Source organism: Mobula hypostoma, chromosome 5 (genome assembly GCF_963921235.1).
Source record: "Mobula hypostoma chromosome 5, sMobHyp1.1, whole genome shotgun sequence".
NCBI classification, from domain to species: domain Eukaryota; kingdom Metazoa; phylum Chordata; class Chondrichthyes; order Myliobatiformes; family Myliobatidae; genus Mobula; species Mobula hypostoma.
In genome coordinates this window covers 134,694,268-134,718,765 of record NC_086101.1, presented here as the reverse complement: position 1 = coordinate 134,718,765, position 24,498 = coordinate 134,694,268, and the positions used below count along the sequence as shown (strand labels likewise).

Here is a 24,498-nt window from a genome sequence, read left to right as displayed (position 1 = left end):
TCAGCTGACCTCATTGTCCGCTGCAGGATCTTGCGATCCGAGACAGTACAATTTCCGAACCAGGCAGTGATGCAGCTGCTCAGGATGCTCTCATTACAACCTCTGTAGAATGTGGTGAGAATGGGGGGTGGGAGATGGACTTTTCTCAGCCTTCGCAGAAAGTAGATTTCTTTGCTATGGAGCTGATGTTGAAGGACCAGGTGAGATTCTGCACCAGGTGAACACCAAGCAATTTGGTGCTCTTAACGATCTCTACGGAGGAGTCGTCGATGTTCAGCAGAGAGTGGTTGTTCCGTGTCCTCCTGAAGTCAACAACCATCTGTTTTGTTTTGTACCAGTCCGTTAGCCGCTGCACCTCCTCTCTGTATGCTGATTCATTGTTCTTGCTGATGAGACTCACCACGGTTGTGTTATATATAGTCTCCAGATTGTTAAGGACTTGCTGCTTGGTTCCTACGCGTGTTCTGCCTAAATTGGTCTTGATGTTCGGCTTAGATCTGAACAGTCAGCAGAAAGTTTATGGCAGGATCTGACCTCATGATGTGGAGCCTGAGAAGAGATCTACCTACGTAGTAGAAAATGTTTAGGCATTCTATCCAACCATATGATGGATTTTTCCCCGTTTTTTTTCTCTTCAAAAAAAAATGCAGTGGCCTTAAATGTTTGTCAAATGAGATTACTTGATTGGATATTTGTTGCCTAATTTCATAAGAAATAGGGGCTTGTTGTGAAATTTGATTTTTGGGACACTGCCCAACTTAGTTGGGTAGAAACCTGAATTATAGTATTGCATTATGACGGGTGCAGGTTTGGCATGTGATATTCTCAGGCTCGCAGGTGAAATGGAGCTGCACCCTAAACATCAGCGTGTCATTTACAACTTGTTCTGCTATCAGGTATATTGCCCTAGCCGGTTGTTATTTTTTGCAGGAAGTGAAAAATTTTCCACCTGGGGGATTCCACCAAACCTGGTTAAATTTAAACTGCAACATTTGCAAGAAAAAAAATTATTAATCCAATGAGGAAGTAGGGGTCATAGTGAATTTTGCAAAATGTGTATTACTTGGGCAATAACTGTGAATGAATTAACCTAACTATGAAGAGATGAGTAATAAGCCAATGGGCTTTCCAAGTGTGCAAAACCTATTGTATAAAGTTATGGAGAAAACATTGGACATGACCGGTAGGTTGGGTAAGGCTTGATGTATCCTGTTGAGGATCCTTCAGCAGAGTGGATTAATTAATAAAAACATTAGCTCTAAGTTTTAAGTTGCTGAGAGGATAGATATGGGGGTGGCTAAGACAAAGCATTTCTAAGGTGAGAACAAGGTTCCCATAGCTGAGCTTTAAACACAGTCATTAGGTTGCAGGGCTAAAGGTGGCAGTTACAGAGGATATATTAACAAAGGAACAGAAAAGCCATATAATGAGGGTGGTTAGAGAATATGCTCTCAAATGAAAGCAGAAGCTGCAAATTGCAGATCTATAAAACAAGTCTGGCTGATGTTCCAGTGACATAGATGGAATGGCCATATGTGACTGAGACAGAGTTGAAACTCTGAAATAAAAGCAGAAAATACTGGAAACATTCAACAGGCCAGGTCATACTTGTGGAAAGAGAAAGCAAGGTCACTGAAGTTGTAAAATTTTGAGTTTGGTAGGCTCAGAAGTGCCTAGACTGAGGATGCTCTGCTTGTGCTTGCTTTGGGCTTTAGGATTAAGCATGTGGTACAGATAGGGAGGGTGTGAGATGAAGAAATGAGCAGCTCAAGAAAGAGTGTGCCCAGATCTGTTAAATCTAATCTATGATTTTAATGGAAATTGATAAAGCAATATTTAAGGAGTTTATGGAGAGTAGTGCATGCTAGAAGACTGTAAGAATGCAAATAAAAAGTACTTTTATTTTTCCAACTTTAAGAAATGGTCTCACTCTCAACTGTTAACTTGACACTTACCTTACTTCATTAGTAATTTATCCCTTGTTCTATTTGTAAATTTCATTCAGGTCATAAGAGACATTTATGCAATGCCTTTCAAGTTCTCTAGAACATCGCACGCTGAATTGGGAAAGTGGGTAACCAATCTGAATAGAACAAGTAATACAAACGGTGTAAATGATTTTTCTGGAGTCTGAAGAATAACAATTGATGTTGAGGATACTGAGGATACCCTTTTGAAAGGATGCCATTAGAACTTCCATACTCTTCAAAGTGCAGATGTGGTCCTCTGTTTAACATCTCAGTTTGGAGCTGGAGTCTCTGATAATGAAATGCTATACTTTATTTGATCTTTGGAATGTTGCCATCATGGACATAGCCAGGGTTAATTGCCCTGTTGTTAAGTAGGGTGTTCTAGGATTTGGACCCAGCATGGGTTATGTTCCAAGTTAGGAAGGGGTATAACTTGGGGGGGGGGGGCAGGGGGAGTGGAGGAAAATATGCAGGTTGCACTGTTCATGTTTGCCTGAAACCTTTGTCTTTTTCTGGTTAGTTGCTGCCACTGGAGTAATGTAGGTAATTAATATTAATACATTTTATGGATGTATGGTATTGTGGAGGTGTATCAGTAAAGTGGGCTGTTTGTTCTGCTTGATGATTGATTTGCGTATTGTCGGAGAGGTACTCATCCAATATACTTGTGAACTGTGTTTTATGGAGAGTCACTTGCTGTTGGATACCATTGTCAGACTTTCTCCTATAGCCACTTGCATGTATGGTCTTGACTTTCTGAACAATGGTGACCCCCAGAATATTGGTAGTGGAGAATTTGGTAATGCAGTAGCTGGCTATTCTAAAACTTAAAAGATGATCAATTCTGAAGTGTAAGCTTAGAACTGTGATCATCATGATGAGCTTCTGATCAACAGCTTTCTGACTGGGAAGCATCTATGCTGCTATTTGGGCTGCAGTTCACACTGTCATCTCTTGGTCCTGTAGTTCAGTTTCCAGAGACCAAGATTCTCCTGATATCATTTACTTTCAGCTCTTTTTGGAACTGAAGGCTGTGAGGAAACTGGTTTATAGACTAACTACAGCAAAACCTGGGTTAATGTTTGATCAGTTCCCAAAGTGGACATGTTGACTAATGTGCTACTCATTCTGTTGTATTTTAAAAAAACAAATTGGTTCTGAATTGGTAGAGATTCAAAACGAGGAAAGAATGGTGGCAAGGACTGAACTGTGAAGGGAGCTGGTTAAATCTAGACACTGGTGTTACCTGTAAATATCAGGCTCAAAAAAATTGAACATAAATTTAAAGTCCAGCTCTAAATTTATTCTTCGCTGTTTTAATATAGAAAAATAGAACCAAGGATTGCATGTTTCTAACTAGTAAAGAAGAATAAAAAAAGGTTTATAAGATACAGTGGATTCCAGTAAATTGAGCCATTAGTAATTAGATAAACAGTTTATTTAGTAAGACTATTAAAGAACAAAAACTAAATCAAGAAAATAGTATTCCCTATGTTTATTTTGGGCACTACGCCACTTGATTGGGCCAGGAGACTGTTGCTGAACAATTTCTAACTAGCGTCAGTCACGTGCACTTGGCCATTACACACTGCACTGCTTAGAGTGAACAGTTTTTAAGTAGTGTCAGTTGGATGTTTGTGTTCAAAATACATTTGCAGTTATTTTTGTCCAGAATGCAGGTTGGTGATTATGTTGAGTGTATTTGTGGGCGGGCACAGTGACACAATTTGGATCTGCTGTCTCACAGCACCGGAGACTTGGGTTCAATCTTGCAGAGGAGGAATTTGTTTAGCTGGAGAGTGGTGAGTCTGGAATTCATTGCAATGGATGGGTACAGAGGCCAGTCATTGTGTATATTTAAAACAGAGGGTGAGAGATTCTTGATTTGTCAGGTTACAGGGAGCAGGCAGGACAATGGGGTTGAGAGGGATAATAAATTGGCCATATGGAATGGTGGGGACTCGATGGGCTGGATGGCCTAATTCTGCTTCTATGTCTTGTGGTCTGACCTAGGCTGCTGTTTGCATGTTCTCAGTGGGTATGTGTGCAGTTTCTTCTGCTTTGGTTTGTTTCCATGTATATAGTGTGCAAATGACTGGTAAAATCTGAGGGCGTGTGGATTGAGAATATGGAGAGAAGAGATTAGTGTAACATTACTGTAAATGTGTTGTACATGGTCTGTGTAGGCTCAGTGGTTTAAAGGGTCTGTAATGTGGCCACACATTCCAGCACCAACAGAGCATGCCAAAATGTTCAGGAGAACAGCAGCAACAAAACAACAGGAAAAACAAGTCTCTTACCCACCCACCCCTCACACAGATAGACTTCATGCCCCAGATTCATTCTTGTGAACTTTCTCTGGACCCTCTCCAAATTCAGCACATCACTTCTTAGATAAGGGGCCCAGAACTACTCTCAAAATGCGGTCTGCCCAATGCCTTATAAAACCTCACATTACATCCTTGCTTTTGTATTCTAATTCTCTCAAAATGAATGCTAACATTGTATTTGCCTTCCTTACTGCCAGCTCAACCTGCAAGTTAACCTTTAGGGAATCCTGCACAAAAACTTCCAAGTCCCTCTGCACCTCTGATTTTTGAATTTTCTCCTCATTTAGAAAATAGTCCACACTTTTATTCCATATGCCAAAGTGCATGACCATGCACCTCCTACATTATATTCCATCTGACACTTGTTTCTTCATTTTCCCCCAATCAAAGTCCTTCTGCAGGCACCCTGCTTCCTCAACATCACCTGCCCCTCTACCTAGCTTTGTACACAAAGGCATCAATTCCTTCATCCAAATCATTGACACAATGTAAAGAGTGGTCCCAACATTGACCCCGGCAGCAAACCAGAAAAGGCCCCCTTTATTCCCACTCATTGTCAGTCAGCCAATGCTCTGTCCATGCTAGGACCTTTCCAGTAATACCATGGGCTCTTGTTATCTTGTCTGAGACCTTTTGAAAATCCATTTATACAATATCCTGCCTTCTATTTCCTTAAAAAATTCCAACAGATTTGTCAGTTTCTCCACTAGAAAACATGCTAACTTTGGCATATTTTATCATGTGCCTCCAAGCAACTCAAAATCTCATCCTTAATAATAGACACCAACAAATTTCCAACCACTGAAATTGAGCTAACTGTCCTATAATTTCCATTCTTCTGCCTCCTTTACATCTTAAAGAATGGAGTAACATTTGCAATTTTCTTATCCTCGGGAGCTATTCCAGAATTTAGTGATTCTTGAAAGATCATTACTAATGCCTCCACAATCTCTTCAGATACTTCTTTCAGTCCCCTGGGGTGTAGTCCATCTGGTCCAGGTGACTTATCTACCTTCAGACCTTTAAGCTTCTCAAGCACCTTAGTAATACCAGCTACACTCACTTCTGCCCCCTGATACACTCTCATTTCTGGCATTCTGCTAGTGTCTTCACAGTGAAGGCTGACACAAAATACTTAAGTTCGTCTGCTATGTCTTTGTCCCTCAACACTACCTCCCCAGTGGTTCGCTATCCACTATCTCTTTTATTCTATACATCTTGGGGAAAAAAAAACTTCTGGAATTCTCTTTTATATCATTGGCTAGCTTGCCTTCATTCTTCATCTTTTCTCTTGTTGGCTTTAATTGCCTTCTGTTGATTTTTGAAAGCTTTCCAATGCTGTACCTTCTCACTAATTTTTGCTATATTATGTGCTCTTTTGCTTTTATGCTGACTTACCAGCCACGGTTGCCCCATACTCCCTGTAGAATACTTCATCTTTGGGATGTATATTTTCTGCGCCTTCCAAATTTCCTCCATGAACACCAGTCATTGCTGTTCTGCTGTCAGCCCTGCTAATGTCCCCTTTGAATCAACTTTGATCAAGCTCTTCTGTCCCACACCTCATACCTTTTACACCATTATAATATTGATACAGTGGCATGCAGAAGTTTGGGCACCCCAGTCAAAATTTCTGTTACTATGAATAGCTAAGTGAGTAAAAGATGAACTGATTTCCAAAAGGCATCAAGTTAAAGACACATTTCTGTAATATTTTAAGCAAGAAAACTTTTATTTCCATCTTCTACCGTTGCAAAATATCAAAAAAAGAAAAAGGCCCGAAGCAAAAGTTTGGGCACCCTGCATGGTCAGTACCTAGTAACACCCCCTTTGGCAAGTATCATAGCTTGTAAACGCTTTTTATAGCCAGCTAAGTCTTTCAGTACTTGTTTGGGGGGTTTTCACCCATTCTTCCTTGCAAAAGGCTTCTAGTTCTGTGAGATTCTTGGGCCGTCTTGCATGCACTGCTCTTTTGAGGTCTCTCCACAGATTCTCCATGATGTTTAGGTCAGGGAACTCTGAGGGCCATGGCAAAACCTTCAGCTTGTGCCTCTTGAGGTAGTCCATTGTGGATTTTGAGGTGTACAGGTTTCCCCCGCCATCCTATAGCGTTCCTATGAAACGGTTTGTAAGCCGTAATGTCATAAAGTGAAGAAGCAATTACCATTTATTTACATGGGAAAAATTTGTGAGCATTTACAGACCCGAAAATAACCTACCAAATCATGCCAAATAACACACACAACCTAAAATAACAGTAACATATAGTAAAAGCAGGAATGATATGATAAATACACAGCCTATAAAGTAGAAACACTTTTCTACAATCATTGCTGCACTGTTCACCGTAGCGGAAATCTCATGCAAGTGCTCTCGGCAGAAACACTCTCTCCAGTAACCTTTAAGTAATGAAGCTGCCAAATCATACCAAATAACACATAAAAATACACGAACTATATAAAGTAGAAATAATGTATGTACAGTGTAGTATCACTTACGGGACTCTGGGAAACAGCACCGAGCACACTGATGATGGTGTGTTAGGCTGAGTTGTCAGAGTTTGGGGTGGTGCAGTGGTCCCCAACCTCCAGGTAGCGAACCGATACCGATCCACAGAAAGTGCAGCAGCCAAAAAGTTCTATTCAGCAGGTTCAAAGGAACATCTAAACAAGCCTGATGCATCTTGGAAACATCCTGTGGACTGATGAAGTTAAAATAGAACGCTTTGGCCGGAATGAGCAAAGGTATGTTTGGAGAAAAAAGGGTGCAAAATTTCATAAAAAGAACTCCTCTCCAACTGTTAAGCACGGGGGTGGATCGATCATGCTTTGGGCTTGTGTTGCAGCCATTGGCACGGGGAACATTTACGGGTGGAGGGAAGAATGAATTCAATTAAATACCAGCAAATTCTGGAAGCAAACATCACACCGTCTGTAAAAAAGCCGAAGATGAAAAGAGGATGGCTCCTACAACAGGATGATGAACCTAAACACCTCAAAATGTACAATGGACTACCTCCAGAGGTGCAAGCTGAAGGTTTTGCCATGGCCCTCACAGTCCCCTGAACTAAACATCATGGAGAATCTGTGGACAGACCTCAAAAGAGCAGTGCATGCAAGACGGCCCAAGAGTCTCACAGAACTAGGAGCCTTTTGCAAGGAAAAATGGGCGAAAATCCCCCAAACAAGAATTGAAAGACTCTTAGCTGGCTACAAAAAGCATTTACAAGCTGTGATACTTGCCAAAGGGGGTGTTACTGAGCACTGCCATGCAGGGTGCCCAAACTTTTGCTTGGGCTCTTTTCTTTTTTTGTTATTTTGAAACTGTAAAAGATGGAAATAAAAAAAAAAATGAAATATTAAAGGAAAGTGTCATCTTTAACTTTATGCCTTTTGGAAATCATTTCATCTTTTACTTAGCTATTCACAGTAACAGCAATTTTGACCAGGGGTGCCCAAACTTTTGCATGCCACTGTGCATTCAATTTTACTTTCTCCATCTCAAACTGCAGGGTGAATGACATGGACATGATCTGAGACGTCTCTGACCTTAGCACCAGGGAGGCAACATACCATTCAGGTGTCTCTTTCATTCCACAAAATTTGCTTCCTGCTGTAATTGTGGAATCACTACTGCGCTCCTCTTCTTCCCACCCTGCCTGAGCCACAGGGCCAGACTCCGTGCCAGAGATCTGGTCGCTGTTGCTTTCTTCAATAGGTCATCTCCCCTAACAGCATCCAAAGCGGTATACTTATTATTGAGGGGAACAGCCACAAGGGTGCTCTGTACTAGCTGTCTATTCCCCTTCCTGACAGTAATTCTGCTACCTTCCTCCTGCAACTTGGGGGTGACTACCTCCCTGTGGGTCATATCTATCATATTTTTCTATAAGCCAAATGTCATCCAGCTATAAGTTCTGTTCCTTAGCATAGTCTTTGAGGAGCTGTAGCTTGATGCACTTTGTGCTGACATAGTTATCATGGGGAGACTGGATAGCTCCCAAATTTCCTAGATCTCTCACAAGGAATGTACCACTACCTCTGGATCCATTTTCAGTGTACTCACTATGTACTAATGGAGAAAAAAGTCTTACTAGAAACTATTTTACTTAGAACCTGTGCTTGCCCAAAGCTGTTGAGCCAAAGCAGGACCTCTCCAACTATGGCCGTTCCACATACATATCCTCTCTTTTTATTGGACCTGTGCAAATTTCAGCCTATTGATACCCCAGAGCCTCACTTCATTCTTCATTTCCCAGTATTGGGGGAGGGGCGGGGGGAGGAAGGGAACAGCTCCACTTTTTTTTAAAACAAAAGATAAAAAGCTTACGTTGGAAAAATCTGTTTTTCATGTCTGTTGAATTTGTACTGTGCTTCCATTCTTCTACTCTTGCTTGGGTTGCTGCGTTCTTTTTTTCTGGCTGAGTGAATTGGAGGTGTGGACCCCTGTTAAACCATGAATGTAATTTGGCTCTTGGCCAAGATGTCTTGAGATGAAGGGATTCACCTTGAATTGTCAAAAGTCCATTTCCCTGTACAGATGCTGACTGACCCACTGAGTTCGGTTTTTCCTGAAGATTTCTGAATAGCTTTGCTTATGTAGCTTCATGAAAATTTGGATGGTGGATAATTGCTCTTTGTTTGATCCTCCTTTTGAAGGAGTACAATGCAATCTTTTGCCTTCACCTGACTTGTATAGGGAATCTGTTTCATCATCCATCTAACAAATAGCTCCTTTGACACTGGTGGAAATCTGAGAAATCAATGGAGATGTTGGACTGGAGTTGTGTGTGTTGCAAACATGATACTTTCAAGAAAGATCTCACATTGATAGATGTTGCTAGCTAGCTCACATAAGTAAAATGTCAATTGACTGCCTCCAGAAATTTGGCATAAGCACTGAGATTGTTCTTTGTATGAATAATAACAAATTTGAATGGAATTTCCATAAACATTTTGTCTGTTTTTATAGGCTAGATAAGCTATTGCAAATGGTTTCAATTAATTTGAGAGAATGTTTACAGTATACAACCTGAAATTCTTGCTCTTCTCAGACATCTGTTTTAAAAAAAAACAGAACCCCAAAAGAATGAACAACAGAAAACTGTTAAACTCTCAGGCCCCTCCTGCCACCCATTTCAGCAGAAAACATCAGCGCCGACCACCCACCAAGCAATAGCAAAGCCCCAAAGAGACCATGATCTGCAGTCAACAGGCAACAGAAACTGTTGTCTACCTGACAGCTCAAAATACCACAGTATGTCTCTTTTGTTCCCCGTTTCACCAACAAGGGACAGAGATGTCACCCATTTCAGTGAAAGGGGAGACCAACAAACACCTGCTGTTATGATGTTACAGTTTGCTGCATCACTTATTCAGAGATTCCCCCAGAATTGTCGAGAGGAAGAAAGATCTGCCATGACAAAATCCTGCTGTTCCTTCTCCTGCAATGTCTCAGTTGGCAATACTGGCATGGAATCAGCCCTCCACAGGGCTGCACCCTGGAGGTGCCATCATCTAGGCCATTTCTGGAGAATGTCAGAAAACAAGCAGTTGGTGAGCTCCAAGAGCGGAACTCATCCACATTGGGGGGGGGGTGGGGGGGGAAATAAACAGTTTGAGTGCTGTTGCAGATCAGGAGCTTCAATAGAAGCCCCAGCCACCTTGAAAAAGGAAAAGGACATTAAAGAGAAATTTAAACTGTTTCCACAGATGAGCTTGAAGAAGCAGCCATTTGGCGCCATCTTAGCTCCGCCTTCTATGCCACTATTTGAAATTCCCAGTCCAGTTTTCTATAATCTTGTGAGCAATATATCAAGCTTCACTTTTGAGACTTGCTTTGTGTGAGCATTTATTCTCTTTGCTTCCTAGTGTACTATGGTTTTAGGCTGAGATATAATGTCCCAGTTTGGAACTTGCAGTCCATTTCTTTTATATGCCTGACAAAGCTGAAGATCTGTAGTGAGATCGCAGATTGTTGCAGGAAATATAAGGTTGTTATAGGAGGTGATTTTAACTTTCCACATATTGACTAGAACTCCACTGGATGTGGACCAAACATTACAAAACGAAATAGAAAAGGTGTGTCAAAAGGGCAATGTTATGATGGTCATGGGAGTTTTCAGCATGCAGGTCGATTGGGGAAAATCTGGTTGGTAATGGATCTCAGGAGTTTGTAGAATGCCTACAAGATGGCTTTTTAGAGCAGTTTGTTGTTGAGCCTACTAGGAGATCAGCTATACTGGATTGGGTGTTATGTAATGAACCGGAGACGATGATGAAGATTAAGGTATAAGAACCCTTGGGAGGCAGTGATCACAATATGATTGAGTTCAACTTGAAATTTGATAAGGAGAAGGTACGGTCTAACGTAGCAGTATTTTAGTGGAGTAAAGGAAATTATAGTGGTATGAGAGGGGAGTTGGCCAAAATAAACAGAAGGAGATGTTGGCAGGGATGACAATAGTGCAGCAATGGTGTGAGTTTCTGGGAAAAATGAGGAAGATGCAGGATAGATGTATTTCAAAAACACTAAGAACTACTCAGTGGTAAAATAGTACAACTGTCGGTGGCAAAGGAAGTCAAAGCAAATGTAAAAGCAAAAGAGGGCATACAACGAAGCAAAAATTAGTGAGAAGACAGGATTGGGAAGCTTTTAAAACCCTACAGAGGGCATCTAAAAGAATCATTAGGAGGGGAAAGATGAAATACGAAAGCAAACAATATCAAAGTAGATAGTAAAAACTTTTTCAAGAATGTTTTTTTAAAAAAAATGAATGGATATAGGACTGCTAGAAAATGAGGCCAGAAAAATAATAACAGGGACCAAGGAGATGACGGGTAAACTGAGTATTTTGCTTGTCTTCACTATGGAACACAGTAGCATTGTGCCACATGTTGAAGGGTGTGAGGGAAGAGAAGTGAGTGCAGTTGCTATTACAAGGAAAAAGCTGCTCAAAAAGCTGAAAGACCCAGCACATAAGTCACCCGGACCAGATGGACTGCACCCAAGGATTCTGAAAGAGGTAGTGGTAGAGATTGTGGAGTCATTAGTAATGATCTTTCAAAAATCATTGAACTCCGGCAAGGTGCCAGAGGACTGGAAAATTGCAAATGTCACTCTGCTTTTTAAGAAAGGAGGAAAGCAGTAGAAAGGAAATTATAGACCAGTTGGCCTGACGTCAGTGGTTGGGAAGATGTTGGAGTCAGTTGTTAAGGATGAGGTCAAGATAGGACAAAGGCAGCATGGTTTTCTTGAGGGAAAATCTTGCCTGACAAACCTGTTGGAAATTTTTGAGGAGATTGCATGTAGGATAGATAAAGGGGATGCAGTGGATGTTGTATATTTGGACTGTGAGAAGGCCTTTGACAAGGTGCCACACATGAGGCTGATTACCAAGTTAAGAACTCTGGCATTACAAGAAAATTACTGGCATGGTTAGAGTATTGGCTGATTAGTAGGAGGCGGCGAATAGGAATAAAATAATCCTTTTCTGGTTGGCTGCCAGTGGTGTTCCACAGGAGTCTGTGTTGGGACCGCTACTTTTTATGCTGCATATCAATGATTCAGATGATGGAATAGATGACTTTATTGCCAAGTTTGCAGATGATATGAAGAAGAGAATATCTGCAAATGCTGGAGGAACTCGGCAGGACTAGAGAAAAAGAGGAGTAGAGTTAAAAGGTGGGGGGAGGGGAGGGAGAAACACAAGGTGATAGGTGAAACTGGGAGAGGGAGGGGTGAAGTAAAGAGCTGGGAAGTTGGTGAAAGAGATATAGGGCTGGAGAAGGGGGAGTCTGATGGATGACAGAAGGCCATGGGAGAAAGAAAAGGGGGAGGAGCTCCAGTGGGAGGCAATGAGCAGGCAAGGAAATAAGGTGAAGGGGAAATGGGGATGGGGAATGCTGAATGGGGGTCATTACTGCAAGTTTGAGAAATTGATGTCATGCCATCAGGTTGGAGGCTACCCAGAAAGAATATACGGTGCTGTTCCTCCAACCTGAGTGTGGCCTCATCATGACAGTGGATAGACATATTGGAATGGGAAGTGGAGTTGAGATGGATGGCCACTGGGAGGTCCCGCTTTTTCTGGCAGATGGAATGTAGGTGCTCTGTGAAGCAGTCTTCCTATCTATGTCGGGTCTCACCGATGTACAGGAGACTACACCATGAGCACCGGACACAGTATATGACCCCTACAAACTTGGGTGAAGTGTCGCCTCACCTGGAAGAACTATTTGGGGCCCTGGTTGATGGTGATACGAAGGTTGGTGGAGGGGCAGATAGTGCTGAGGAAACAGGTAGGCTGTAGAAGGATTTAGACAGATTAGGAGAATGGGCAAGAAAGTGGCAAATGAAATACATTGTTGGAAAATGCATGTTCATGCACTTTGGTAGTAGAAATGAATGTGTGAACTGTTTTCTAAATGGGGAGAAAATCCAGGAATCTGAGATGCAGAGGGACTTGGGTGTTCTGCACAAGGACTCCTTGAAGGTTAACTTGCAAGTAGAGTCGGTGGAGGAAGGTAAATGCCATGTTAGCATTCATTTCAAGAGGCCTAGAATGGAGCAGGAATGTGATGCTGAGGCTTCATAAGGTACTGGTGAGGCCTCACCTTGAGTATCGTGAACAGTTTGGGCTCCTTACCTAAGAAATGATGTACTGGCGTTCGTGGAGCAGGTTCAGAGGAGGTTCACAAGGATAATTCCGGAAATGAAAGAGTTATCATACGGGGAACGTTTGGTAGCTCTGGGTCTGGATTTGGAAGGATTGGCAGGGTGGCGGGGGGGGGGGTGGTTGGAGAGGACCTCATTGAAACCTAGACAGAGGAGATGTGGAAAGGATGTTTCCTGTGCTGAGGGAGTCTAGGTCAAGAGGGTGCAACCTCAGGACAGAGGGGTGCCCATTAAAAACATAACATAGAAATCTGTAGCACATTACAGGCCCTTTGGCCCACTGTTGTGCTGACCATGTAATCTACTCTGGAAACTGGCTAGAATTACCCTACCCCATAGCTCTCTATTTTTCCAAGCTCCATATACCTGTCTAAGAATTTCTTAAAATACCCTATTGTATCCACCTCCACCACTGTCGCCGGCAGTGCATTCCACAAACCCACCTCTCTGGGTTGAAAAACTTGTCCCTGGCATCCCCTCTGTACCTACTGCCAAGCACCTTTAAAGCTATCCTCCCTCATGTTAGCCATTTCAGCCCTGGGGAAAAAAGCCTCTGGTTATCCACACAATCAATGCCTCTCATCTTGTACACCTCTATCAGGTCACCTCTCATCCTCCATCACTCCAAGGAGAGAAGGCCAAGTTCACACAACCTATTCTCATAAAGCAAGCTTTCCAATCCAGGCAACATCCTTGTAAATCTACTTTGCACTCTTTCTGTGGTATCCATGTTCTTCCTATAGTGAGGTGACCAGAACAGAACTCAGTACTCCAAGTGGGGTCTGACCAAGGTCTTGTATAGCTGTAACATTACCTCACGGCTCTTGAACTCATTCCCATGGTTGATGAATGTCAACACAGCATACACCTTCTTAACAACACTGTCAAGCTATGCTGCAGCTTTGAGCACCCTATGGACACAGACCCAAAGATATCTCTGATCCTCCACGCTGCCAAGTGTCTTACCATTAATACAATATTCTGTCTTCAAATTTGACCTACCAAAATGAACCACTTCACACTTATCTGGGTTGAACTCCATCTGCCACTTCTCAGTCCAGTTCTGCATCCTATCAATGTCCTGCTGTAACCTCTGACAGCCCTTCAGGCTATCCACAACACTCCCAACCTCTGTGTTATCAGCAAACTTACTAACCTACCCTTCTAATTCCTCATCCAGTTCAATTATAAAAATCACAGAGGAGGACTCCCAGAACAGATTCTTGTGAAACACCACTGATCACTGACCTCCATATAGAGCACAAACTATCTACAACCACCCTTTGCTTTCTGTGTGTAAACCAGTTTTGGATTCACAAAGTAAAGTCTCCTTGGATCCCATGCCTCCTTACTTTCTGAATGAGCCTTGCATGGGGAAGCTTATCAGATGCCTTGCTGAAATCCATATACACTACATCCACTGCTCTACCTTCATCAATGTGTTTTGTTACATCCTCAAAGAATTCAATCAGACTTGTAAGACACGACCTGCCTTTGACAAAACCATGCTGACTATCCCTAATCAGATGTCTCTCCAAATGCTCAAGTCCTGCCTTGGGACCTTCTCCATCAACTTGCCTACCACTGAAGTAAGAGTCACTGGTCTATAATTTCCTCGGTTATCTCTACTTGAACAAGGGAGCAACATTTGCAACCCTCCATTCCTCTGGTACTTCTCCTGTCCCTCATGACGCAAAGATCATTGCCAGAGGCTCAGCAATCTCCTTCCTCTCTTCCCACAGTAGTCTGGGATATATCTTGTCAGGCTGGAAGTTCCCCGGATAGCCCATATCTGACACCCGGAGCAGTAAACTGACCTTGCAGTCATACCCACTATTCTTAAGTTAGAGGGGAAGAATATATGAAAGTAACTTGCCTCTTATTCTCGCTGAAGCCACAATGAGCCAAAGCCCTACTACTCTGACTCGCACTACTCTGACTGCTCTGCTAGGCAGTGTTCTCCCTTTATCTTAGAACCTTCTTAGCAGCCTTGCTTTATGATGAGCTACTGCATCTGTGCTCTTCTCCCAATTGAATCTGCAGAGAAATTTCTTCAGCTAGAGATTAGTAAATTTGTGGAATTTGTTACCACAGGCAGCTGTGGAGGCCGGGTCGTTGGGTGTATTTAAGGCCGAGCTCAGAGGTTCTTGATTGGACATGGCATCAAAGATTATGGGAAGAAGGTCGTGGAGTGGGGCTGAAGAGGGAGGGGAAAGGATCAGCCATGATTGAATGGTGGAACAGACTTGATGGGCCAAATGACCTAATTCTGCTCCTATGTTTTATGGCCTTATGGTTTACTATAAAAGGACTAGGTGGGATATAGTTTGTCAGGTGTGTTCCGGAAAGTTTCCTTAATCATTACAGTCCCAGTGCAAGACTGCAATACTTCATCTCCTATTAGGGAATGAGATGGCAGGGGACAGAAGTTTGTGTCGGGAAAGACTTTGCATTTACTTTAAAGTAAACACAGAAGAGGATAGGTCTGGTCAGCAGGTTGAGATTCTAAATTGGAGAAAGGCCAATTTTGATGGTATCAGAAAGGATCTGGAAAGTGTAGATTGGAATAAGCTGCTTTCTGGCAAAGGTGTACTTGGTAAGTGACATAGAAATTTTGAGAGTACAGAGCTTGAATTTGTTTGTCAGGATAAAAGGTAAAGATAATAGGTTTAGGGAACCTTGGTTTTCAAGAGATATTGAGGCCCTGGTTAAGAAAAAAAAGGTGTATAGTAGGTATAGGCAGGTAGGAGCAAGTGTGGTACTTGGGTAGAAGAAATGCAAGAGAACACTTAAAGAAATCAGGAGGAATAAAAGAAGGCACAAAGTTGCCTAAGCAGACAAGTTGAAGGAGAATCTTAAGGGAATTTACAGATGTGTTAAGAACAAAAGGATTGCAAGGGACAAAATTCTTCCTCTGAAAGATCAGAGTGGTAATCTATGCATGGAGCCAAAAGAGATGGTGGAGATTTTGCATGGGCGTTTTGCATCTGTATTTACTTGGGAGATGGACACAGAATCTATAGGATTGAGGCCAAGCACCCTATGCAGATTACAGAGAAGGTGATGTTTGTTGTCTTGAGGTAAATTGGGGTGGATAAATATTCAGGGTGTACAACCCTGAGAAGGTGTTTCCTCGGACTCTCTGGGAGGCAAGTTTCGAAATTTGAGGGGCCTAGCAGAGTTATTTAAGATCATCCTTGGCAACAGGTGAGGCACTGGAGGACTGGAGAATAGCTAATGTTGTTTTGCTGTTAAGGAAAGCCTTTTAAAAATAAACCAGGGTATTGTAATCTGCCCTGTGTATCTGCGGGGGTTTGGTTCTGGGACATTCTGCAGATGCTCAAGTCCCGTATATAAAATGGTGTAGTATTTGCATATAACCTACGCACATCCTCCCGTATACTTTAAATCATCTCTAGGTTAGAAACATAGAAAATAGGTGCAGGAGTAGGCTATTCGGCCCTTCATGGCTGATCATCCAACTCAGAACCCTGTACCTGCCTACCCTCCATACCCCCTGATCCCTTTAGCCACAAGGGCCATATCTAACTCCCTCTTAAATATAGCCAATGAACTGGCCTCAACTGTTTCCTGTGGCAGAGAATTCCACAGATTCACCACTCTGTGTGAAGAAGTTTTTCCTAATCTCATTCCTAAAAGGCTTGCCCTTTATCCTCAAACTGTGATCCCTCGTTCTGGACTTCCTCAACATCGGGAACAATCTTCCTGCATCTAGCCTGTCCAATCCCTTTAGGATTTTATACGTTTCAATAAGATCCTCCCTCAATCTTCTAAATTCCAACGAGTATAAGCCTAGTTGATCCAGTCTTGCATCATATGAAAGTGCTGCCATCCTAGGAATCAATCTGGTGAACCTTCTTTGTACTTCCTCTATGGCAAGGATGTCTTTCCTCAGATTAGTGGACCAAAACTGCACACAGTACTCCAGGTGTGGTCTCACCAAGGCCTTGTACAACTGCGGTAGTACCTCCCTGCTCCTGTACTCGAATCCTCTTTGCTATGAATGCCAGCATACCATTCGCCTTTTTCACTGCCTGCTGTACCTGCATGCCTACTTTCAATTACTGGTGTATAATGACACCCAGGTCTCATTGCACCTCCCCTTTTCCTAATCGGCCACCATTCAGATAGTAATCTGTTTTCCTGTTTTTGCCACCAAAGTGGATAACCTCACATTTATCCACATTAAATTGCATCTGCCATGAATTTGCCCACTCACCTAACCTATCCAAGTCACCCTGCGTCCTCTTAGCATCCTCCTCACAGCTAACACTGCCGCCCAGCTTCGTGTCATCTGCAAACTTGGAGATGCTGCATTTAATTCCCTCATCTAAGTCATTAATGTATATTGTAAACAACTGGGGTCCCAGCACTGAGCCTTGCGGTACCCCACTAGTCACTGCCTGCCATTCTGAAAAGGTCCCGTTTATTCCCACTCTTTGCTTCCTGTCTGCCAACCAATTCTCTATCCACATCAATACCTTATCCCCAATACTGTGTGCTTTACGTTTGCACACTAATCTCCTGTGTGGGACCTTGTCAAAAGCCTTTTGAAAATCCAAATATACTACATCCACTGGTTCTCCCTTATCTACTCTGCTAGTTACATCCTCAAAAAATTCTATGAGATTCATCAGACATGATTTTCCTTTCACAAATCCATGCTGACTTTGTCCGATGATTTCACCTCTTTCCAAATGTGCTGTTATCACATCTTTGATAAGTGGATCTAGCATTTTCCCCACCACCGATGTCAGGCTAACCGGTCTATAATTCCCTGGTTTTTCTCTCCCTCCTTTTTTTTTAAAAAGTGGGGTTACATTAGCCACCCTCCAATCCTCAAGAACTAGTCCAGATTCTAAAGAGTTTTGAAAAATTATCACTAATGCATCTGCTTATTATTACTTATAATACCTAATACAATGTAAATATTATGTAAATAGTTATACTGTATTGTTTAGGGAATAATGACAAGAAAAAAAAGTCCGTACATGTTTAGTACAGATGATCGTAGTTCTTCTAGAGAATCAACCGATGCCAATTCTCCCGTGATCTTTATGTTCTTGAGGTTGTAGCGCTTTACATAGCTAGTCAGCCATCCCTTACTAGCCTTAAGCTCCTTCCTCTCGCTCACAACACAAGTAGCGAATAAACGAAATGCAAGGTGAACAATGCTCAAACAACGAGTGCTGGAGAGAGAACTTCCGGGTTTTTTTCGATCCTGATCCGAGGTTGGTTGAATCTGCGGGTTCCGCATCCGCGGATATGGAGTGTCCGTATAGGGTGGTGAGCCTGACATCAGTAGTAGGTAAGTTATTGGAAGGTATTCCAAGGGACTGATATGAGTATTTGGATAGACAGGGACTGATTGGGGATAGTCAGCATGGCTTTGTGCATGGTAGGTCATGTCTAATCCATCTTGTAGTTTTTTTGAGGTTACCAGGAAAGTTGATGAAAGCAAGGTAGTGGATGTTGTCTACGTAGCTTTAGCATGGCATTTGACAAGGTCCCACATGGGAGGGTGGTCAAGAAGGTTCAGTTGCTCTGCATTCAAGATGAGGTAGTAGATTGCATTAGACGTTGGCTTTGTAGGAGAAGCCAGAGAGTATTAGATGGTTGCCTCTCTGCCTGGAGGGCTGTGGCTAGTGGAATGCTGCAGTGTTTTTTGTCATCTATATCAATGATCTGCATTATAATGTGGTCTATATCCCTCGTAATTTCATGAACCCCTGATAAAATCATCACTTGGCCTTCAATGTTTCAGTGAAAATAAATCCACCCTATCCAATCTCCGGTTTTAACTGCAGCCCATCAACATCACGGTGAAGCTCTTCTGCAGTCTCTCTGTTGCTATAAGGAAATAAAGCAATGTATATGAATACATGGAATAGCTGAGAAGTTTTAAATTTTGCTTTAGCATTTGTCAGTGCACATTCATGAATGCTTGGAGGTGGTTGAATTTGTGTACAGTTACTTATTTGCTGGTAAGTGGATGGAGCTGTTTTATGTATTTTCTTGCTGTACTGGTGGAGTGTAAGAAGCTAGCATCATTGCTGCAGGGAAGTATATGGACCAAACATAATGCTATTAAGTTGTACTTCATTTAGCACCAGAGGATCCAAAATTGTCTGCAGACCAGTAGGATGGGAGAGGGGTAGGTGGAGGAATTTGGTGGGTCAAATTGCATCTATGGGAAGAATGGAATTGTTGATGTTTTGGGTAGCATCCTTGCCTCACGACTGAGAATGGAATTGAGAGATGGTCAGTATAAAGAGGGGAATGGTGACAGTGGTGTAAGATGATAGATGTGTTGGTGTTAGGGGGCGGGGGTGAATTTGGGATACTGGCTGGTGACTGATAGCTAGAGGCGGAGGGGTGGAGGAGAAAAATGGGGTGGGATCGTGTGGGGGTGGAGGGGAGTGTGAAGATTGTAATCCTGCTTGCTTCCCTTCAGCAGTTTCCAAAGGGCTACCCACTAGTTGTTTAAGCCAAAAGCCACCGATGTGATTTTAAGGAATGGGCTTAACTTGCAATGAGCTGATTGCTGTTGAAACAGAAGGCAAAAAAAAACCTTGCATGGAGAAACTGGAGGTTGGGGAGTTGAATAAGATCTTTAATTTATAGCTGCTGTTTGAATTTAATGTTTAATGTTCATGTTTGGCTAGCTTTTCATTTGCTCAATACTCTTGTAATTAGAGCATAATGTCTTGTAAAATGGGTTGAGTAGAGTGCTTATAGGAGGATACTGTAGAAAATGTATTTGAGGTTACTTGTGGCTGCTTGTTTAAACTTTCAAGAATATTATCTGTTGTATTTTGAAATATTGTCTGAATGCTGAGATGGGTATTTGGCCATATTCCATGAAACTGTTTTGTATGTCATTACTGCCTTTGTGCAGCGCCTCTACTTCCTCAGAAGTCTACGAAGGTTTGGCATGTCATTGAAAACTTTGGCAAACTTCTGTAGATATGTGGTGGAAAGTGTGCTGACTGACTGCATTACGGCCTGTTATGGGAATGCCAATGCCTTTTGAGTGACAAATCGTACAAAAGGTAGTGGATTTGCCCAGTACATCATGGGTAATTTACTCTCAACCTTTGAGCATATCTTGAACAGAAGGGGATAGCTACACCCATTGAAGGACCCTGTTATTTCATGTTCTCTACGTATTGTTGTTCAGTTATATCTGCATTTGCAGTTTCTTTACAGTTCCTGATGTTTAGCTAAGTACGCCTGCTGAAAAACAATCTTGGGCTTGTATGTGGTGATATGCATGCACTGATAATAAATTTTACTTTGAACCTTAAACTGTCTAGAAAGCTAATTTCTTGTCAGCCCATGACGACATTACTGTTCTAGACTACAGAAGAGGAGGTGCTTACTGCCTTGAGTCAAACTAGGGTAGATAAGTCCCCTGGGCCTGACAAGCTGTCCCTTGGGCCTGGAGGGGGGGGTGCTAGTTCAGAAATTGTAGGGTTGCTGGCAGAAGGATTTAAAATGACCTTGCCTACAGGTAAGGTACTGGAGGATAGCTGATGTTCCATTGTTCAGGGAAGTCTGTAAGGATAAGATGGGACACAGATTGGTAAGCCTGATGTCAGTAGTGGATAAATTATTGGAGATGTTCTAAGGGACCAGATGTATAAGTATTTGGACGGACAGGGCCGGATTAGGGATTTCAGAATTGGCTTTGTGCATGGTTGGTTGAGCCTAACCAATCTTGATGTTTTTTTTCAGGAAATTTGATGCAGAATGGGCAGTAGACATTGTCTATATGGACTTTAGTAAGGCCCTTGACAAAGTCCCGCATAGGGGGCTGGTCAAGAAGTTTCAGTTACTTGGCATTCAGGACAAATTAGTAAATTAGATTCAACATTGGCTTCATTGGGGAAACCAGGGAGTGGTAATTGATGGTTGCTCTCTGACTGGAGGGCTGTGACTAATGGTGTGCTGCAGGGATCAGTGCGCTGGGTCCATTGTTTGTCATCTATAGCAATAATCTAGATGTGGTAAACTGGATGAATAATTCATGAATAACACTAAAATTGCGGGCATAGTGGGCAGTGAGGAACGCTATCAAAGCTTGCAGTGGGATTTGGACCATCTGAAAAAATGGACTGAAAAATGGTTCATGGAATTTATTGTAGATATGTATGAAGTGTTTCACTTTGGGAGGACGTACCAGGGTAGGACTTGGACAGTAAATGGTAGGAGATTGAGGAGAGCAGTAGAACAGAGGGATCTGTGAATAAAGGTGTATAATTCCTTGAAGTGGAAACACATAAGGTCATATAAGGAGAGCTTTTGGCTTTCATAATGATAGCATTGAGTATAGGAGTTGGGATGGTATGTTGAAACTGTTTAAGACTTTGAGGCCAAATTTGGAGTATTTTGTGCATTTCTGGTCACCTTCCTACAAGAAAGATGTTAATAAAATTGAAAGAGTACAGAGAAAATATGCAAGGATATTGTCGAACTTGATGTTGAAAGAAAGAATGAATAGGTTAGGACTTTATTCCCTGGAGCGTAGGAGAATGAGGGGAAATTTGATAGAAGTATACAGAATTATTTGTGTAGATGGAGTCAATGCAAGCAGGTTTTTTTTCCCACTGAGGTTCGGTAAGACTAGATCTGAAGGTCATTGATTAAAGGTGAAAGGTCAAGTATTTGAGGGGAACCTGAGGGGAGCTTCACTCAGTGGTACAAGTGTGAAACAAACTGCCAGCAGAAGTGGTGGATGTGGGCTTGATTACAACAGTTAAGAGAAGTTTGGCTAAATCTATGGATGAGAAGAGTAAGGAGGGCTACTGTCTTTGTGCTTGTTGATGAGACCAAGCAGAGTAATAGTTCGGTACAGGCTAGCTGGGTCAAAGAACTGTAGTGATCTGTGTCTCTCTGACTGAGTTTCTTTTGCTTTACCAAGTTCTCTTACTTTTGTCATATTGTGGCTGACCAGCTATGTTGATTGTGGATAGAATCATGTAGAATGCTGCCTATGATTCCAACCTAGTAATTTGCACATGGATGAAATGTGCAAATTAATCACGATATTGCAGACAGGTTTTTAGATTATTATAGGATGAATACTTTTTGGGAACGTAGTCAATGAATATATGAACCATTTGATGGGTCTGTGCACAAGCGTGTCTGTTTGCCAGCAGAAGAGTTTAAATTCACAAATTGCCCCCCTTTTGAGGATGAAATGGGAGATGTTCAAAATATGGTTGTAAGTCCTGAACTGCTTCAGCTTCTTGGAAAAATAGAATACAATGCGTACCTAGTGGATTAGCTTCCTTTTAAATTGTACGTGAGCTGTGTGAAGTGAATGTTGCTGTGTTTAAGCATTAATAAAGTTGCATACTTATCTGTTGGAATATTGGTTGTGTGTATCATTGTGGAAGTTCTGGTTATCTTGGGTTTTGTAAATAGCAAATCTGTTCTTAATGCTGGTCAGCTAAGTATTTACTTGTCTTTCAGGATCTAACATTGCCCAATGGGACACCAGTGGAGACATCAAGCCCTGCCTCTTCATCATCACTCCTCAATAGACTACAGCTAGATGATGAGCTGGATGGTGAAACTAGAGATCTGTTTGTTACAGTTGATGACCCAAAGAAACATGTGTCTGCAATGGAGACTTACATCACTTACAGAGTTAGTACAAAGGTATAAATAATTGAACTGTTAATTTTCCTGCTATATATTATGTATTTTTTTTGGCTTGGAAATAGTAAGTTATGTAAAGAACTCAAATCCCACTAGGGAAGCTATGAAAGTAGTAGGAGAGGGTAGAAGGAGAAGGTAGTCAAGAGGGTAGAAGGAGAAGGTAGTCAATAGTATTAATCACTGAGCAGATTGTTAAAAGTTGTCTAGTGCACTCCTTGTGCAGTTTGTCTTGATACCCACCAAGGAGCTATTGTGCGGATTTGAAAATCTATTGTTAAATGTGTGCCTTCAGCTAAACTTGAATGATCTGCATTTCGGATTAACTGTTCACAAATAGTTGGGTGTCCAATGCACACATTGTATTGTGATGTAATATTCTTCTGGTTGATACAGAACCCAGCCACTTGAGAATTTTCCAGATTTGATGAGAGACTTTTTAAGTTTGTGGCATCAGAGTTGTAGGAGCACTCTTGTTTAAAAGCTGTGAAGTACAATACCATCTGCCTTGGATCAGAGAGTAGAATGGCACAAATGAAGTATAGTGGTTGTGGTTAATTGGGGCAGCCACTTATTTGGGACAGCTCTGAAAGGACAAAAACAAATTGAGAAAATAGCTGGGATTCCCTTAGTTTATTTGGGACACTATGCCTCTCAATTGGAGCAGGAGACTATTGCTAAACACTTTATAATTAATGACAGTTGTGTGCAAGTCATGTGCTGTTAGACACTACACCATGCTTCGAGCAAGCAGGTTTTAAATGGTGATAGTGGTGTGTTTGTGATTTTTGTCACTGATAATTGGCAAGTAATGAACAGTAAGACAGTTAGAACTGTTTTGCTCACTACTGTTTCAAGCAATCAGGCTTGGAGATTCTAGAAACGACAAAGAGTGAAAATGAAATGATTTGACTACTTTAACCATCCTCCCCCTTTCTTTCTCCTTAGGCCTCCTGTCCCATGATCCTCTCATATCCCTTTTTCCAATCAACTGTCCAGCTCTTGGCTCCATCCCTCCCCCTCCTGTCTTCTCATATCATTTTGGATCTCCCCCTCCCTCTCTCACTTTCAAATCTCTTACTAGCTCTTCTTTCAGTTAGTCCTGACGAAGGGTCTCGGCCCAAAACATCGACTGTACCTCTTCCTAGAGATGCTGCTTGGCCTGCTGCATTCACCAGCAACTTTTATGTGTGTTGCTTGAAATTCCAGCATGTGCAGATTTCCTTGTGTTGTAGTACTATAGTAGTTTTGGCAGTGTTCTAATTTATTTTGTATTTCATTTAAGTACATAACTTGTTACTCAGTTAAATGGTAGTTTGTCGTCTTTTAAATATACCTTTTTAACTATTTCTGTGAAACTTCGGCTACTGAGGCAGCCACGTAACTTGGCCAAAAATGTTCTGGTCCCAATGTGTTCCAATTAACTGGTATCCACTGTGGCTGCAGAGGGAAAAATACACTGTCTCCCTTGTCCTAACTATTCTTTTTGAACTTTAAAGTATTTGTTGGTGTCAAAAGTTCCTTTATAGCAATTATCAGCCAGAAATGTTACTCCACAATTTACAGGACTGTGCAAAAGTATTGGGCGTATATATCCAAGACTTGTGCAATGTGCTGTAGTGCAGGCGACTGTCACTAGTTAGAAGCTGTTTGTGGCAGCAGTGCGCTGCATAACAAAAAACTTCCATAAAACATAAACAAATTTCATGACTTGATGATAAACCTGATTCTGATGCGAGTCTCTGTGGACTGAGTGGGAAGGGGGCAGGGAGAGGGGAGGGAGTGGGAAGCATCAGAGACATTCTGCAGTGATCAATAAACCAATTGTTTGGAATCAA

General features: G+C 42.0%; 1 protein-coding gene across 6 annotated transcripts in view; it reads left to right on the top strand.

Annotated features, from left to right (window-relative positions):
* LOC134346998 (sorting nexin-30) overlaps positions 1-24,498 on the top strand; it is a 345,667-nt gene that overhangs the window by 264,620 nt on the left and 56,549 nt on the right. For all 6 annotated transcript variants that reach the window (XM_063048944.1, XM_063048941.1, XM_063048942.1 and 3 more), the window contains one exon: positions 22,475-22,663. In XM_063048944.1, coding sequence (XP_062905014.1) covers positions 22,475-22,663 — 189 coding nt within the window. The remainder of the gene's footprint in view (positions 1-22,474; positions 22,664-24,498) is intronic.